The sequence below is a fragment of the Emydura macquarii genome, unplaced genomic scaffold (assembly GCF_026122565.2).
Source record: "Emydura macquarii macquarii isolate MOO-44397 ecotype Brisbane River unplaced genomic scaffold, CSIRO-AGI_Emac_v2 contig_2768, whole genome shotgun sequence".
In the NCBI taxonomy this organism is placed as follows: Eukaryota; Metazoa; Chordata; order Testudines; family Chelidae; genus Emydura; species Emydura macquarii.
Window position 1 is genome coordinate 35,831,381 of NW_027132905.1, and position 17,288 is coordinate 35,848,668.

A 17,288-nucleotide genomic window follows, 5' to 3' on the forward strand; every position below is an offset into this window, starting at 1 on the left:
CTTTCAGTTTAATTTTGTGTTTTATTTTCTTGTAGAGGTTTTAAGTTATATACTTGCATAGTGGAGGACATTCCCAACTAGTTCATAACTACTGATGTGGCAAATTAAAGGTCTAAAGGGCTTTATAGTGGCATCTCTTTAAGGTGCTATTAAAGATTCATCCACAGTAAGCACGGTTACCAGATGGAATGAACATAATCAGCCTTATCGCTTTATCTGTTTCTTGTACAAATCATGAACTTATTCTACTAGAATGGGAAAAATGTAAAACAAAAAAGTATGAAAATGTTTTGTAAAATAATGCTTTGTCCTGGTTCATTCATTTGCATCCAACAAGTAAATGTGAGAGGCCGTCAACGCATGGAAGATGGAAGGTAAAAATCTCCTGCAGAGAAACTACGTCTACAAAACGTTTACAAAATCTTTTTTAAAATTACTAAGGATGTAAACTCAGCATTTTTAATCCATCATCAAGAAAGCGTAACTCATCTAAAAAAAGCAGGAGCCCTTCAGAAAAATCAAAAAAGATTCTACATAAGGAGATTTACTTACTGTCACTAAACAGCAGCTGTTGCAGGTGTTATAGGGGACCTCCTATCATAGTCTTACAGTACCACTTTATAACAACAATGATGTTTCCTGAAAATTAGGCTGGGGCAATTTTTCTTTGGCAACAGCAAATGCTGAAAAAACATTTATTAGTAGGAATCTGCTGGCCTGGCTCTGGAAGAAAATACCCAGGAAATGAAAGTGTCTTGTTTGTTGTGGATGTTATTTCACTGAACATCATTCATCCTTTTGGTAGGACCTGGCTGTCACTCAGCCCTACAGGTACACACTAAAGCTGCCTGGGTAAATTAACACCCACTTCTAACTTCTCAAAGTTGTTACTGCATCAGTCTAATACTCTGCAGCAGCCCGAAGTCAGATTCTCAACTCAAATCCAAACAGAGAAGAAACGGCATTACTGCAATTAGATTAATTGTCCTCTAGTGCAGAAAAGCAATTGTTTAAAGTTCAAAATAATTAAAAATATATCTAAATAACAAATAGTATTTGGGGTGAGCCATGGGAAAGGAGGGTATTTCAGGACCAATGCCCCATATGCGAATGTGTTGATGGAATAGATTTTTCACATGAATATTCTTACCTTTTAGCGAGCTCCATCCTTATGCTCCGCCACATATAAAACAGAGAGTAAGATACTGTCCCTACCCAAAAGGATTTTGACATCTAAGTTATACAGAAAACACAAAGCAGACACATTGGGCCAGGTTTTCAACTAGTTCAGCATCCAAAACTGGGGCAAGATTTTCAAAGGTGTTCTGCATTGAACATGCACTGACAATGCTGAGCTCTTTTGAAAATCTGACCACTTATTTAGGTGCCCTCCAGTGCAAGGATTGTCTCTTTCCTGTGTTTGTACTTGGCAAATGGATCACTAGGGCTTTTGATCACTATCGTAATATGAATAGTTACTACTAATAATAGGTCCCTCAGTAGGAGCTGAGCTCTTTTGAAAATCTGGGCCATTATAACAGAAGCACTAGCAACAGCTATAGTTAAGATTAGGTGATTGTTTCCATCACAACCTCCTATTTTCAGCTGATCATACATTTCTGAAATTTACATCTTTAGAGAAGAAATTTTCAAAACTTCGTTTCTGCTTAAGGTAGAATTATTTTGTAAGTTTGAGAAAGGGTGGGCCAGCCATTTCTAGCATAAGGGGAGTAAAAGAAAGTCAAGGCTATTCCCATTATAAACAATTCAAGCAACTTTTATGGACAGCATCTGTGCTGAAACAGCTGAACGTCAGAAGATAAATTTTTTTATGGAAACATCCTTTTTGTGAAGGAATGCCAAATCTGCAAACCTGGCTAGAATTTGGTCCAGACCAGAGTCTTTGAAAATTGCACTTTGTACAGAGACAGTTCAACTGTGGATTTTAAAATTACTTTTACTATTCTTTGGAGAGGAGATTGGCTGCACTGCATATGTGTGTAGATTCTGTGTGAGACACAGGTCTCCAAAAGACAATATGGGTTGTTGTAAATATAATAAATAGTATCTTAATAGAAAAAAGTATATAAGCACATAATTGCAGATGGCAATGTAATGCATATGCATAAGGTGGGACTTCAGCCTCCATGGCCCATTCAAACCTTGGCCTTTATGTTGGGAATACCAAGAAGGAAGGACAAAAGACTCAGCTGCAGCTGTGTTTGTCAGATGCTGACTCTTATAGTCAGGCCTAGTGGTTGAAGCAGAGGTCAAAGCCGGATGAAGGGTCGGAACTGGGCCAAAGATGGCACTGGAATCGAGAGCTGGGGACAGGGTGGGATCAGAACTGAGATCAGAGTCCATAGACAAGCCAGAGGTTAAATCCAGGTAGTCAGAGTCTGAAGATTCAGGGAGCGTCAGAAAGCAGAGGCAAGGCTGGAGTGAATCAGTAACAGGGCTGGAGCAAGGTTGGAGTAGGGCAAGGACAAGGACTGGAACGGGGCTTGGGCAAAGCTGAGGTAGGAACAGAAGTCTTGAGTGTCTGATACACTGCGAGGCAGCAGGACGGTTCCTGGCCAAGTAGCGCTGTTGGACAGACTGATCTGCAGCTCTGGCATGGTTGGAGAAATACCCGAGCCTGGAGTCATCTGACCCAGGCTCAGCTCAGGGATAGGTTGCTGCTGCATGCCTGAAGGCTGAGTCACTGCAGGTTCCACTGGAAGGGTACATCAGTGCAGCTGGATTGTTCCTGCATGCCTGAATGGTGACTCACCTCAGCACCACTGCAGGGGTACCTGTTGAGGCTCTGGGGGATGGGTGGAAGCAAGCCTGCCCATATCTAAAGGCCCCTCCTCCCAGGTCAAGGGGAGGAGCTACTGGACCCAGGTCTTAACACATTTCAGGGGACAACAAATGAAAAAAACTGGGACAGAAGTGACGATCATGGGGTCAAAAGCAGGGGGGGACACCGAGCAGAGAACCCTGGACAGTGCCCACTGCTCGGTGGGTACAAGCACCTATTGAGGCTTGGGGAGGGGGAATGGGCGGGTGCAAGCCCACCCACATCTAAAGGCCCCTCTCCCAGTCTAAGGGGGAGGAGCCACTAGATCAAGGTTTTAGCTGAATTTGGGGGACCAGAAATGAATAACAGGGATGGGAGTGAGGGTCACTGAGTCCAAAGCCAGAACCCAGGACAGCATCCACTGCTGGGCAGGCACAAGCAGCTGAGCAAGCAGCTCTGCTTGGACTGCAAATTTGCCTCACAGTGTTTTTTGTGAGGTCAACAGTGACAACAGGAACTGGACTGCCATCCATGCACTCATTTCACAAACTGTGTGCCACAGAACAACCAACAACTGGCCCAGCCTGAGGACAAAACCAGAGACCCAGATAGGATAGGCTCCATATCCCAATATAACACCTTCTATAAGGTTCCTCTTCCAATAATATGAAAATAAGTAACTTTGCTGTTGTTGTGTGACAGTTAACTCCACCCTGCCAATAGTGCTTCACTGGAGAACGCCAAAAGTTGCCATTTATATACTTGCTTTGTGACGTGAAAATAATCTTTTAAATACTATTAAAATATGGAAGAAAAAATGCTCAAACTGTGGTGCTATATGTAGTCCTTGGGAGCATCTATGAGAGGACGGCATGTGATATATAGCTAATGAATGTGGAAGTGGAATGGGTGAGAGAAGATGTGAACAATATGTGTATGTATTTTATCAGAGAAATAATGTTTCTGTAAGAATGCACCATTCTTCATAAGTAACCTATGTGCCCTGCAACCAAACCATGGTGATAAGTATGCTTCTTATTGATCTGAGCCAACAGAAGTGTAGGTGTATGAGTAGCTACTGCCCTGGGGCTGCAGAGACTTCTGTACCCTCTGTGGAGAAAGAATAATTCAATTTCTAAAATGTATGCAAAATATTCCTCACTGATGGTTTAGGCAGTGGTGCCCTCCGCAAGAGGTCTTGTCCAATAAACTGCAGTTCTTTCCCCTCCTAAACTTAGCAACCGAATGGATCAGAGGACTATGGTCGACATTAAGCTATAAAATGTCAGAATAGAGCAGGTCCCAAAATATCTTGCCAGTAGCATCATTGTCATCATTCGAGCCCCACTTGGCCTGGGGAATTCCAGCATATTAGCTCCACCCACCACCAGCCTGGATGTCTCTCCAGTAGCTATCATCCTTTGCAGAATGAAAAGGGATTTAGGGAAATAGAGTACCAACCCCACAAACGAAGAAAATGGTACCTATCATCAATTCTTCTCCTCTGTGAGACTTGTAAACAGATTAATTTTATCATATTATAAGACTATATGTTATTGCCACAAATGCCTCTTTCAGTCGATTCTGCCTTTGGGGGCAGTGGTATAAAGCCCCAGTCTGCTTATAAACAGGAAGAAGCAATTTATATTACATAATGAAAGCAAGTTATTATGTGAACAGATTCTCCTGAGCAAAGATAGGAAAGAGTTTTGCAGAACCTGATCTTTTTAATGAGAGTAATTATGAATGGATGGGAACTGTCAGTTGGGACCTCTGTAAACTCCAGATCCTGCCTCTGAGTCAGCCTGCTCAGCAATCACAGAGGTTCTCTACAAACAGAAAGCTTCTCAGGAAGCTGGAACGAGGCCTATGCTTCACTGATGCTCATCCCAGTATTGATCACTATACCCTGCTTCTATCATTTTAGTGACTAATGATAACAAAAACTGTGATGAAAACATTACAGCCCCAGCAAAACCAGAACAGATATATACCTGCCACAGTTTACAAAGAACTCAGAATGTGTGCCCACATTTTTATTATTGAGAAAAGCAAGTTGGATGGGTCTTAAGTGTTTCTTTGGTTTCCTATTCCAAGTGGATTAGGGGTGACCCTAGAGAATCCTTCCAGACCAGTCTTCACAGGACACATTTGCAGTGTGCTGAGGTGGTTTTGTAATGTGGCTGTGTTGTTTACAAGTGATCTCCAGCCAAATTAATGTCCTTTGTGAGCATGACCCCAGAATTTGTGAGAACTTGAACTCAGAACTCCAGAAAAGTGAAAAGTTACTGTACTAACTCCAAGTCCAGGAAACCTTACTGTGGCTTTTCACTGAAATAGTTTGTTTAAAAAACATTTTTAACCATTCTTTCAACAATCTTCACTGGTTTTAAGTTTTGAGGCTGGAGACATCTCATCTGAAAACAACCCACAGCTGGAGAAAAGGCCTTGGTTAGAATTTCATCCAAAACTATCTGGGAATGTTAATAAATGACATCTGATCTCATGCATTGCTATTAGAGTTGTCTGACCCCTTCAGAAGATGAAGTGGTTGGACAGGGTCCTTTCAGTCTAATCCGTACTGATTGTCCTTTATTAGGTTAGAACAATACATCTACCCACTTAACATGTTCCTCAAAATAGCTTTCATTATTTTGTGTATTGGAGATATCAAGCTAATGGGCCTTTAATTTTCTACTTCAGCCTTATCACAGAATTTGTTTCTCTTGGAAAATTTGGGAAGTTTCACTGTCAGGAAGCAAGTCATCCACATTCAATAAAGAGATCTTGGAGTCACAGTGGATAGTTCTCTGAAAACTTCAGCTCAATGCACAGAATGTTAGGAACCATCAGGAAAAGGATTGAAAATAAGACAGAAAACATCATAATGCCATTATATAAATCCATGGTGCACCCACATCTCACATACTGTGTCTGGTTCTGATCACCACATCTCAAAAAGGATACAGCAGAACTGGAAAAAGTTCAGAGGAGGACAACAAAGATGATGAAGGTATGAAATGGCTTCCATATGAGGAGAAACTAATAATATTATGGGGCTGTTCAGTTTAGAAGAAAGACAACTAAAAGGTGATATGCTAGAGATCTATAAAATCATGAATGTAGAAAAAGTGAATAGAAAACTGTTATTTCTCCTTCCCCACAATACAAAAACCAGTGGTCTCCTGATGAAAGTAATAGGCAGTAGGTTTAATACAAACAAGAGGAAGTATTTTTTCTCACAATGCACAATTAACCTGTGGAATTCATTGTCATGGGATGCTGAGATTGCCAAAAGTATAACTGGATTCAAAAAAAAATTAGATAAGTTCATAGAGGATAGATTCATCAATTGCTATTAGTCAGAGGTGCAACCCTGTGAGTGTCAGAAGCTGGGAGGGGAAGATGGGGTGGATCACTCCAACTGCTCTGTTCTGTACAGTTGCCCCCCAAAGCTCTGGTACTGGTCGCTGTCGGAGACAGGATGGACCATTGGTCTGACCCAGTACGGCAGTGCTTATATTCTTTTAGCCCATATGTTTACCACCTGCTGTTTTGTATGTGATTTACCACTACCATTCTGTACTGTATTTAAACCTGTGAACTAGAAATGAAAAGCTTTGTATCCTATTCCCAGTCCTGTTAAGCCATTGAGTCCTCATCCTCTGTGTCAGTTTATTTCAAATCATATGTTCTGGGTTAAAAAGATACTTAGTTTAAATACGTTTTCTTTCACTGTGAGATTTACTATTTGTTTGCAAGCACAGGGCTTTCTGGAAAACAGCATCAACCCTTCTGAACAATAAGCAGAACTGGAGAAGGTACTTCACAATAGAAATGAAAATTGGGCAACTTTTGGTAGTATCCTTACAATCCAAGTTAAAACAGATAAGTTACTATGTTTAAACTTGTAGAGTAAGGGATATTCATGTTTGCTATTTATCTGTTTTCCCATTTAAACCAAATGTTCTAGTGACAACGATCCCATTTCTAGATTGAGAGAAGCCAGCACCTACATAGAAAGGAAGATGATTACACATTTGTGAACTGTCGGTTTCTATCAGTATAGAAATGTAATAACTGTCAGAGGAGGAGGCCAACATTTACAAACTTAGAAATCTAAAGTCAGGCAACTAACTCCACATGTGAACACCTTAATCTGTGGTCTGATTTTCAGTGCTGCTGAACACCTGCAACTCCCACTGACTGCACCAGAAGTCATGGGTGCTTGGCCTCTGAAAATCAGGCCAGTTATTCAGGATTTAGATACCTAACTTTTGGCCTCCACACCTGAGTGCTTGTTTGTTAAAATCTGAAATGATGAATGAGGTGGTGAAGCACTATGAAGTCATTTAAATTCCAAACCCAAAAACGACTTCCTTGTCATAACTTTGAAATAGAGATAATAAAGGTGCAACTCATCAAAGTTTCTCTTGGCATCATAACATCTCTCTTTCTGATCTTGCTTGTCCCTGTATTCATCCTGGAGCTGAACAGAAGCATTGTGTAAGTATTAGAATTAAGGTCATCCATTCCTGGCTAACTCCTTTCTTTTACAGGGTTGCACAACCTTGAGAGCATGATTGAAGGATGCCCATTTATGTCTAGAAGATACTTTAACGAATCACAAACTCGTATTCCTTACACAATGAAGGCACAATGTGTCCTTGTTTATGAATAAAAGCATACAACATTCACAACAAAATGTACTGCATCACATTTTATAAATAGGATAATAAGAAATGTACTCCCAGTTCACTTGTCTCAATTCCAATCAATTACCAGATTGAAGAAGGATTGTCTAAAAGTCACACCACACACCTATTAAATGGGAGAGAGACACTCAGTACTCAGTGAAGCTGAAAGAGGCCGGTGATATTAGTATACAACTAATTGGATATGAGTTTGCTAATGATATGGCAGCAAAATAACTCAAGTGCTTCTGGGTAGTATACATAGGGATTCCTGGGGTGACTGGGAAGGTGAGAGTCCCTTCTCTATGTGGTGGCGGTGGAGGTAAGACTGCACCTAGAATATACTGTCTTCAGTGCTGAGTAACTCAGCACTAGAAATATGCAGACAAAATTATTGGAAATAGAGAAAAATACAGAAACAATGATCAAGGAGCTGGAGGGATTGACCTATGAGGAAAGGAGCTAAACGTGGACTATAATAGGCTGGTGAAACCACAATTAAGGCGGACGTACACACTGTGCACAAGTGTCTGAAAGATGTAAACACCAAGGGGGAACAGGAATTGTTTAGGCTGTAGATCAGGGTTTAATGGAAATTACCTGACAGTGAGATCTGTGAGGGTGTAAAATAGTCTCTCAAAGGAAATGATGAAAGCTTCATGTCTTGTGACATTTGGAACTGGACAGGTCAAAACTCTACAGAATAGTGTGTTGGACATGGAATAATCCTGCCGTGCCCCAGAGGGGCTTGAGGGGGATGAAGGCCATGATCCAGTCAAACTCTGCCATGCTCTATCGTCCTTAATTAGGAAATCATGATTATTTCAAGACAACAAACAATGTGCAGAGGGAGCCCAGTCCCCTGTGATGCTACAGCACCTTACATTAGCTAGCACCTTTCACATGCAAAGTTCATAAGTAAATCCTGAACTGCAGTTTTGTACTTAGGACTCTGGGTCATTTCCTACAGTGCTCAGGATAAAGAATGTATTCAGCTTCCTAATCAGTGCATTTCTCTGGGAAGACAAGGACTCCTCCTCAAGATTTTTCAGTTGCTATGAAACATTCATGAAACAGAAATGGACTCCAGTGACCTGGTAAAGACTCGAGGTACCTCAAAGCACAGGAGCTGGGTTCATCAGGGCTGGTGTAGACAGACAGGGAAAATAAAAACCCTTTGGAGCAATGGGACAGTCAAGAGCTCTGGAATTGTTGGGCATTGGATAGAGCAGGGAGGGAAGGGTCAATGACTGCGTCGAGGAAGCTAATTATTCCAGGAACTGTCTGTGGTTCATGGTATGTGCAGAATCAGTAACAGTGTGAATGAAAACTATGCAACTCTGACGACAGAGTAAACTCTGTAATACAGTGGATCCCAACCTTTTTGGCTTAAGGGCCAGAGATATCATTTTTATAACCCTGAAGGGCCACCAGTCTCTGCCAGCGGCCTCCCACCCCCAGACAGAAGGATGCAGCCTCCTCGCTGATCTCCCATCCCCCTGGCTGCAGCAGGGAAACTGCATGCGTCCTGTAGCCCCGAGCGCTCCATCTGGATCCTTAGGCAGTGGCTCCCTTCTGCAGCAGGGGGATGGGAGATCAGTGCTCCCCTCCCTCTGTCTTCAGCAGGGACCCCAGCACCTACGGACTCAGGCAGAGCGCTTTGCTTTGTGCTGGAGCCGGGGAAGGGAAGCTCTGATCTGCCCTCCCTCTGGCTCCAGCAAGGACCACGCTGACTATGGACCCAGGCGGAGCGCTTTGCCGTGCTCCCTGCTACAGCCAGGGGGAGCACTGATCTCCCGTCCTATTGGCTGCAGCAAGGAACCTGCACCGATCTTGTAGCCCCGTAGCAAAGCACTCCACCTGGGCCCTTAGGCAGTGGCTCCCTTCTGCAGCCAGCAAGAGGGGAGTGGGCTGGCCAGTGGCCCACAGTCCATGGGTTGGGAACCACTGATGTAATATCTTCGCTCACTAGCACTATGTGGCATGGCGTGAGGTTAGCCTCTAGACAGAGACAGAGACAGTGACAGAAAATGGTCTCTCTCACATTTGTTACATTCAAGCTACAGGTTTATTCATGTACATTTATCTAGCTCACTTTTTATAGCAATTTCTTTGAGCAGATTTCCCTGTGTTTCTGGAAGTCAGGAGAAGGGGAAGAGACTGTGAATGGCAAAGAGGGGAACAGCAAGAAAGGAGCAGATAAAAAAGAGGAGATTAATAAGTTAAAGGGTTGACAAGAAAACCCTAGGTATTGAATCACCCCGCCAGACTCCACAGCATCCCTGGAGAGAGCCACCAGGGACAGATGTGGTTGCATCTCTTGCCACTATGCCCTTTCTTTGCCTTGAGAGGGAGCACCTAAGTAACCAAAGGAAGGAAGAGCGCCAGGGGGAAGTGAATGCGAACACTGATGCTGTGCTTAGAGTTCAGACTAAATTTAGAATTTCAATCAGATTCTTGTGGCACATCATCCATCACACAGATACCAGCAGAGATGGAAGTTAAATAATAAAACAAACAGCTGTCTGCTGCCTAAGGCACATTGGACTCTAGTAAGTTTAGTTTGTGATTTGTTTAGGCCAGTGCACTGAACCGTGACCTTCTAATGGCTCCTTTAGTCGTACCTACAAAAGGCTTCCCCCCGTTTCCAAGTGCTAGCTGTATTCTACTGCATACACTGAACATATATCTAAAGGGCACTGGGTGAGGTATCTGTCCCTGAAAGGACATGAATGAAAGGTCTGTGGATCTCAACGCAGAAGCACTATCCTTTCAGCTAAGCAACCGTTAACACCAGTTTCCTTTGCAATCCCCTCCAGCTACCAGGAGGCAAAAACCTTGTGAGTTATAGGAAATGCTGCACTATATACTATCTATCATTGAGCTGATGAACTGTAAAACTCACTAGTGTTCAAATAGCTCTTTCCTGTAGCAGGGATCTCCTGGTGCCCATTAGGTTGCACTCTGAAACAGGTGGAATACTGGCGCAGGCTGCAATGATATTTTTGCACCACATGTTGTTACCAGCCTATATTAACTTATCATTTATATTAAGCAAATTTAAAGGGGGTGAATAAGGTTCAAAGTTCAGAATGAAACAACTATAAAAGCACAGGGATGATGCACAAAGAGTGGGGAAAAAATCTGGATGTGAGGGAAGAGAATCCTCTACTAGGCTGCCTTTTAATCTTCCACACTGACCAAAGGAACTGCTGAAAAGGTTCGTGTTAACCCACCATAACAACAACAGAAAATTCAGCAGCTGGACTAATAACTGGCAAATATCAAATCCCCATTCAATGCAGTTTGTAGTGATTCAGATTGGATATGCCAAGCACTGGCTATGCATTGTGGCCACTCCGTCTAACTTTATTCTGACTTGTTAAAAGACACGACAGGATCTGGGGCAGGAGACATATTTTATCTCTTCCCTATCTTTATATCTGCTTTCATAATCCATGTCACATTATTATAGAAATATTTTCCCTTAAAGAAACATTATTATTATGATTTATTCACTGATCAGAGCAGGGTAATATTGTGCTGAGCACTGCACAAAAACATAGTGAGAGACTGCCCCTGCCATAAAGTGTAAAATTAGGGGAACACTATCAATTTAAAAATAATTTAACATTTTATTTATTTGTTTTACTCATTTACTGTTACAAGTGAGTCCTAAAATCAGTCAGAAAAATGAGAAGGGAAATAATCTGGGGATTTTTAGTCTGTTTACTATGTACACCATATTTTGTGTGTTGTTTCTTTCTTTATTTCCTCTGCAGTCAGTTTCCTCTGTTGTTTGTCTGGGTCACACAACAATGGGAGCAAGGACATTTTTTAAAAAAATAAAAAGGTGTGAATGTAAAGCCACACTGACTGGTATGTGTAGTACCAGAAACCAACTTTAACTCCTTTTTGAAAAACTGATTATATTTCAAGTTTATTGTGTCCATTAATTTTTACTTTTTTGGAGTGCAGTGATTTTAAAAAATAAAAATATTATAATGTTCTTCTCTAAAAAAAGGAAAATAAATTAGTGCCATCCAGCACTTCTGAACAACCCAGCAATAATTAACCAGTGCTAAAAGCCCAGCAACCTTGACTATCACACCCAATCCAGCATTCCTGTGCAAGCTTACCATAAATAACTAGCATGCACAGACCAACTGTACTAAGAACCCTCTAACAGCAAACTAATACCTGCACATTGTAGGAATGTGCTGAGAATTCAGTTTGAAACTTCCTAGAGGCTTTATTGTGCATGCACCCGTAAGAAGAAATCTCATTTGAAACTGTACAGGAATCCTTGGACAAAGGTTGAACCCACTTTCCTTGGCTACAATTTGCCAAATACTCTGTACTGAAAGGTTTTCAAAGAAAAAATCTGATCATCAACATAGGGGTTTTCTCTCTCTCCTGTGACATCCCATATTCACATAGCAGTCAGCATCCTTTGCCTGTGAATAATTTTATGTCCAAACATCATCTCATTGCAGGAAACACTACGAAATCTCACTCCCATTTAGTTGCCTCTCTGGGTAAGGGAGGTTTAAATTGGTATCACCTTTATGTAGCTGAAAAGTTATCAAGAGAAAAAAAATCATCTCACCGCTCTGAATAGATACTTATTAATTTGAAGACCTCCACATCACTTTCAGACAAAACCCTGAAAAGTTATAGATCACTTTCCTGAGGCAACGAAAGCCAGAGCCATACAACTCTTTATATAACAAAACACAGTCGAGAGAAATCTCATGTCACCTTACCTGAAGAAGCCAGTAGCACCTTCTGTGGAAAGTGGGGATGATGGACGAATGGACATAACAGCCGTATAGGCACTAGGTAGAAAAAGGAGATACAGGGTTACTGAAGGAAATCACTGTTCAGACAGTAACCTAAATTTAGAAGAAAGATAAGCCTGCTCTAGGGACTGGCCTGGTACCTATGGTACATTATATGCTGTGTTATGTTGACATTTACTAAAATCAATACTCTGGTAAAACAGAATACCAGATCAAATTACAACTAAACTTTTTAGAATAATACTTCATAAACTTATATGCAGATTTAAATGACCAATGTTCAACATAGGAATGCTGGAGCATTAATAAAGTAGATTTTTAAACCCCTCTTTGCTTGACACTTTGAGAACCTATGGCATAGAATTCTCAGAATATTTCACATAGAAACAATCAACATGGGGTGGAAATTAGGGAGGCAGTGGGTCATAGTGGATAGAGCACTGGATTGGGATTCAGGAGACGTGGGTTCTATTTCTGGCTCTACCATTGGCCTGCTGGGTACCCTTGGGCAAGTCACTTCCCTTCTCTGTGTCTCAGTTTCACCCTCTGTAAAATGGGGTAATGGGAGTTCTGGGAAAGCGACCTGCTGGTGCAAAGTGCTCTGTAAAAAGCTTGTGCTCCATCTGCCTGCACTGACTGATTCACAGAAAAGTTATTCATGCCTCATCTTCATGAGCACTGAATTCACCCCAGAATATAGAGAACAACCAATTGTTAAAAGAATTCCAGTCAGGGTCCTACAGTAAATGGGAATTTGAAGATAGAACGATACCATATCTGCCCTGGCCTGTTACAACTAACAGAGCAAATTAAAAGCCCGATGCAAACCGCACCAAGCTCTCCTCACTAATACCCAGCCCTTGGGGCTCTGGGTCAGTTGTCATTTCCAGTTCTAAATTCCATTTGTCAAGAATCTATAAGCTGGCCAAAACATACCATTTAAATTTACAATGGCCCAGATGACCCCTCTAAAGCCTTGCTTGGTTAAGCCTCAAATCACAGGCCCCATGAATGAATCATGAGGGAGATATAGGAAGGTGTAGAAGTCAATGGTAAAACTTCAGTTGGGGTAGGATTTCTCCATTGCTGAACAGGGGGATCATTGGTGTTAGAACTCAATTCTTTCCTTCATTGGCTTTCCAAAGTCCAAATTTGTTAACCATCAAGTCATGCTGTAAGGCATGCTTCTCCTTGCAGGATTTGGATAGCGCTGACGGATGGGGATTGGGATGAGCGGGTTTGGTTGTGTGTATTTGAGAAAGCTCCTTATGTTGAACATTGGTCAAGACTGTCCTTGTCATAATGAACATTCCCTGCATCCAAAGCACTAGAGAGGGTGAAGTGAAGCAATAAATAAATAAAACGTTACATGACAATTTCCTTTGGCTTCCATTATACAGAAACTCCTCAGAGATGCATGCATATTACCAGATATGTAACTGAAACCAACTGATTTGATTTCCTAATTCAGCATTAAAAAGCTGGAGCAACTGCCTTCAAAACCACTTATTAAGCTACCTAGAGTCTTCTAATAATCACTTAAATGATAAGCTACTGTATTTACTCAAAGTTCAGTCATCTAGATAAGGTCAGCACAAACAACACTGCACTGTATTACCATGACTCCAGGCACACAACAAAGAAGCTGATTTGGTCTGCATTTTTTCCATCTTTTCTTTCAATATTATTCTTTTTTTTTTTTTAAACACTCCTTTCATAATGTATTCCACAGATAAAATTCAGCTGATTTGGCTGGAAAAATTTCATGATATATTATTTTACACATAAAATGCCAAAATGACATTTTGTTAACGAAGTTCATTTGAATCCTACGTGTATGATTAGCTGAAAAGAACGGGAATCACTGAGGCTAAGGGATTTTGACTGCAGGAAAATCAGATTTCCAATATGTTAGAACTTTTAAACATTGCTGTCGGTTGGGAGCTAAACCCTGTACAGACCAACCAACCAAAGCTGAATTAATTTCAAAGATCCCTGAACAATTCCTGTTCACAAAACGTATTTATTATTAAGAAAGCAATATTCTTTTCTGACTTCTTTGGCTTTTAATGGAGAGAGAGAGAAAGAGAGAGAATGTATGATATTACATTCCTTCCTACTTAAAAAGATTCTTGTTCAGACATTTTTCCTTAAATGTTAGATTGCAACCATTGAACACTTTCTTCAGCTATTTTCCTTTGAATGGTCATATGCCTCTCAGCAGTATCAGTATTTCTACAATTAAGGGGTGGAGGGGAGAGAGAAAACCAAAAAAATCCAATTTCTCCTGGTCATGGATTTTTTAAACTAATTTTTAATTTTTATATTTTATTCTACATATTGTTTTGACTATAATACTACTTAGTCATTATTTACTACTTAAAATTTATAAAGCATTTTGAGGAAGTGAACTAATTAACTTTCACATCCGAGGGTTAGATTAGTATAATATTCTCCATCATGTAGAAGGGAACTGTGACTCACTGGAGTTAGTCCAGTTTACAGTGGGAGACTTTCATCAGCAACAGCCCCCACAAACAGGTAATGAAAATAGTTTAACTGCTAGTGTAAAACGGGGGGAAATGGTTTCAACCACTGCTCCAGGAAGTGAGGCTGAGACTTGGCTGATCCTCATCATTTTTGTAAGGGTGCTGGAAACGGTTTTCCTTCTACACAAGCAAGTCCGTGGTGTTCAGTATAGGTTCTGGGGTAACTATTGCTGACAATGGTCATTTTCTTAGCCATTAAATTAATGTCCAAGGTCACACAGTAAATTAGGGACAGAGCCAGGAATGGAACCCAGGTGTCCTGACTACCAGGCAGGAGCTCTAAGCATTAGACAGTATTTCCATTCTGCATAACACCCTGTCTTATCATAGCATCTGGGCAGTAGCATCATCAGTACCTTAAGTACAGCTCTAAAAATAGCATCTGTTGGTTATTTAATGGTGCTGAACAAGCAGAAAAGCACACCACATTGTGTTTTTGTAGGGGATATGAAACCCGGGGCTATTCTTTTTATTTATTCAGTGATGGAGTGGCAGGTTGTTTTTTAAATCCAACAATGAGATATTTAGAATCCAGTGAACATTTCCTATCAAATGTGAAGAAACTTTATGATAGGAGAATAAAAACCTATCAGCATCCCTTTAATGCAATGTCAGGGCAAGCAAGAATCTTCTCTTTACATAGATATTCAAAGTCACCTCTGTGGCGTTGTGTTTTGCAGGAGGATGGTGCTGAAATTGCATACAAAGGGCAGGATCTTATTTCAGTCTGAAATAAACATACCATCCAAAGGGGAGTAAATCAGCAGTGTTAGAAAATATCAGATCTTCTTGAACTGAAAAATACTGTTGAACACTCCCTGACCTGTCTCTAAGCTCCAGCTTCCCCGACACACATCCCATCTTACTAACACATGAAGAGAAAATGCAACAGTCTGTTCATTAAGTATGTAAAGCTCATTCTGTCTGATCCCCTTAGTGATAATGGGAAGGTTTTTATGAACATCAAGAAGAGACCAAGATCTTTACAGTGCACTATTTAACAGCTCTAACATCTGTGGAAAACCCAAGGCCCTTTAGTGGGACACAAGAAATGAGAACTAGAATTTTTGTAGGATTATCATAACATGCTAACCATGGACTTAATCCTGCATTTGCTGAGTGCCTCCTGTGGAGTCATGGGAGTTGAGGGCTACTCAGTAACTTGTAGGATTGGGCCCAAAGTGTGCCCCAATGTCCAATGAGTAAAAGAGTCCCCAACTCAGACTGTTGATTCAGTTGATATAATGAGCTTGAATGGGAAATGAAATCCTGCAAATGAATCCTGGTTTACATTGTTGGTTGATATCAGTGTTTTTTTATGAAAAATTGAAGATGGATTAATTTAGAAGAATCCATATTGACTTACTAAAATTTAAAATAAATTATATTGACCCATGGGACTGTGCTCCTGTTATGCTGCCATAAATTGAGAGCACCGTGGATCTGACACTAAGCCATGAAATAATAATCAGTGATTCTAACACCTTGGGTTAGGGGTACCCAAATCTTGATAATTTATTCTAGTTTCCTAACTATTTTCATGTCTTTTTATTAAAATTTAAACATCTATCTAGCCACAATTGGTAACATGAGACCTCCCAGTTTATAGCTTTGTTCTATATGAATCCTAGTGCTATTCTCTCAGCAATCAAGGAAAATAGGATTTCTGTCCTGTGCAATGTTGTGTTAGAGAAAAGAATGCTGTAACAGTACAGCACTCAGATCCTAAGAAGGAACTGGTGAGAATGCATGCCAGGTGGGAGGAGAAGGAATGTGGTATTCAGTGACAGATGATCTATACAGCAGAATTAGCACTGGCTTCTGCCTTCCAGCTACAGTTCAGATGTCAAGGTATGAATAATAGCTGATCTATGCATACGTATGTAGCTATGTTTAATGGGAGGGAATTTGCACCAAGATTATAAAGAATGACAACAGCTGAGAAGAGAGCACAAATGCTGCAGACACCTGGATTTTGGTTACTACACCTTTAGATCTTTTTATTGCTTTGGCAAACAAGCTTAGTTCCCTTTAGTGCCAAAACATTTTAAATATTAAAGCTATTAAAACTATATTTTATAAATATTTTAAAATGTGAAGTTCTATGTAAATAATAGCAACACTTGGATGCCATAAACTGAAGGACGAAGATAAACCAAATTCACCCACTGAACATTTGCATTGTCTCTATAAATAAGTATAAAAACTGAATAAGTTATCAGCTTCTTTACAGGGTTTATTTTTCAATTCCTTTTTAATGTTTGCTTCTTCTCTTTCTTTTAGTCTCCTTGACCCCTGAAGTTCTAGTGACGGTAAAAAGCTCCACCCAGAGGCTCATACAGCAGCACCTTGCACCTATCATATTCTCATGATCTTGAGCTGAGTTTGCTTAGCATCTTGGACCACCCCCCAGTCTCCCTTGGTGACCGATTCCCACAATCACGAGTGTGCAAAGGAAGCC

At 40.8% G+C, this 17,288-nt stretch overlaps 1 protein-coding gene across 1 annotated transcript in view; it reads right to left on the reverse strand.

Moving 5' to 3' along the window:
• CAMTA1 (calmodulin binding transcription activator 1) overlaps positions 1-17,288 on the reverse strand; it is a 938,867-nt gene that overhangs the window by 365,189 nt on the left and 556,390 nt on the right. Inside the window, exon 5 of the mRNA XM_067567040.1 lies at positions 12,243-12,314. Coding sequence (XP_067423141.1) covers positions 12,243-12,314 — 72 coding nt within the window. The remainder of the gene's footprint in view (positions 1-12,242; positions 12,315-17,288) is intronic.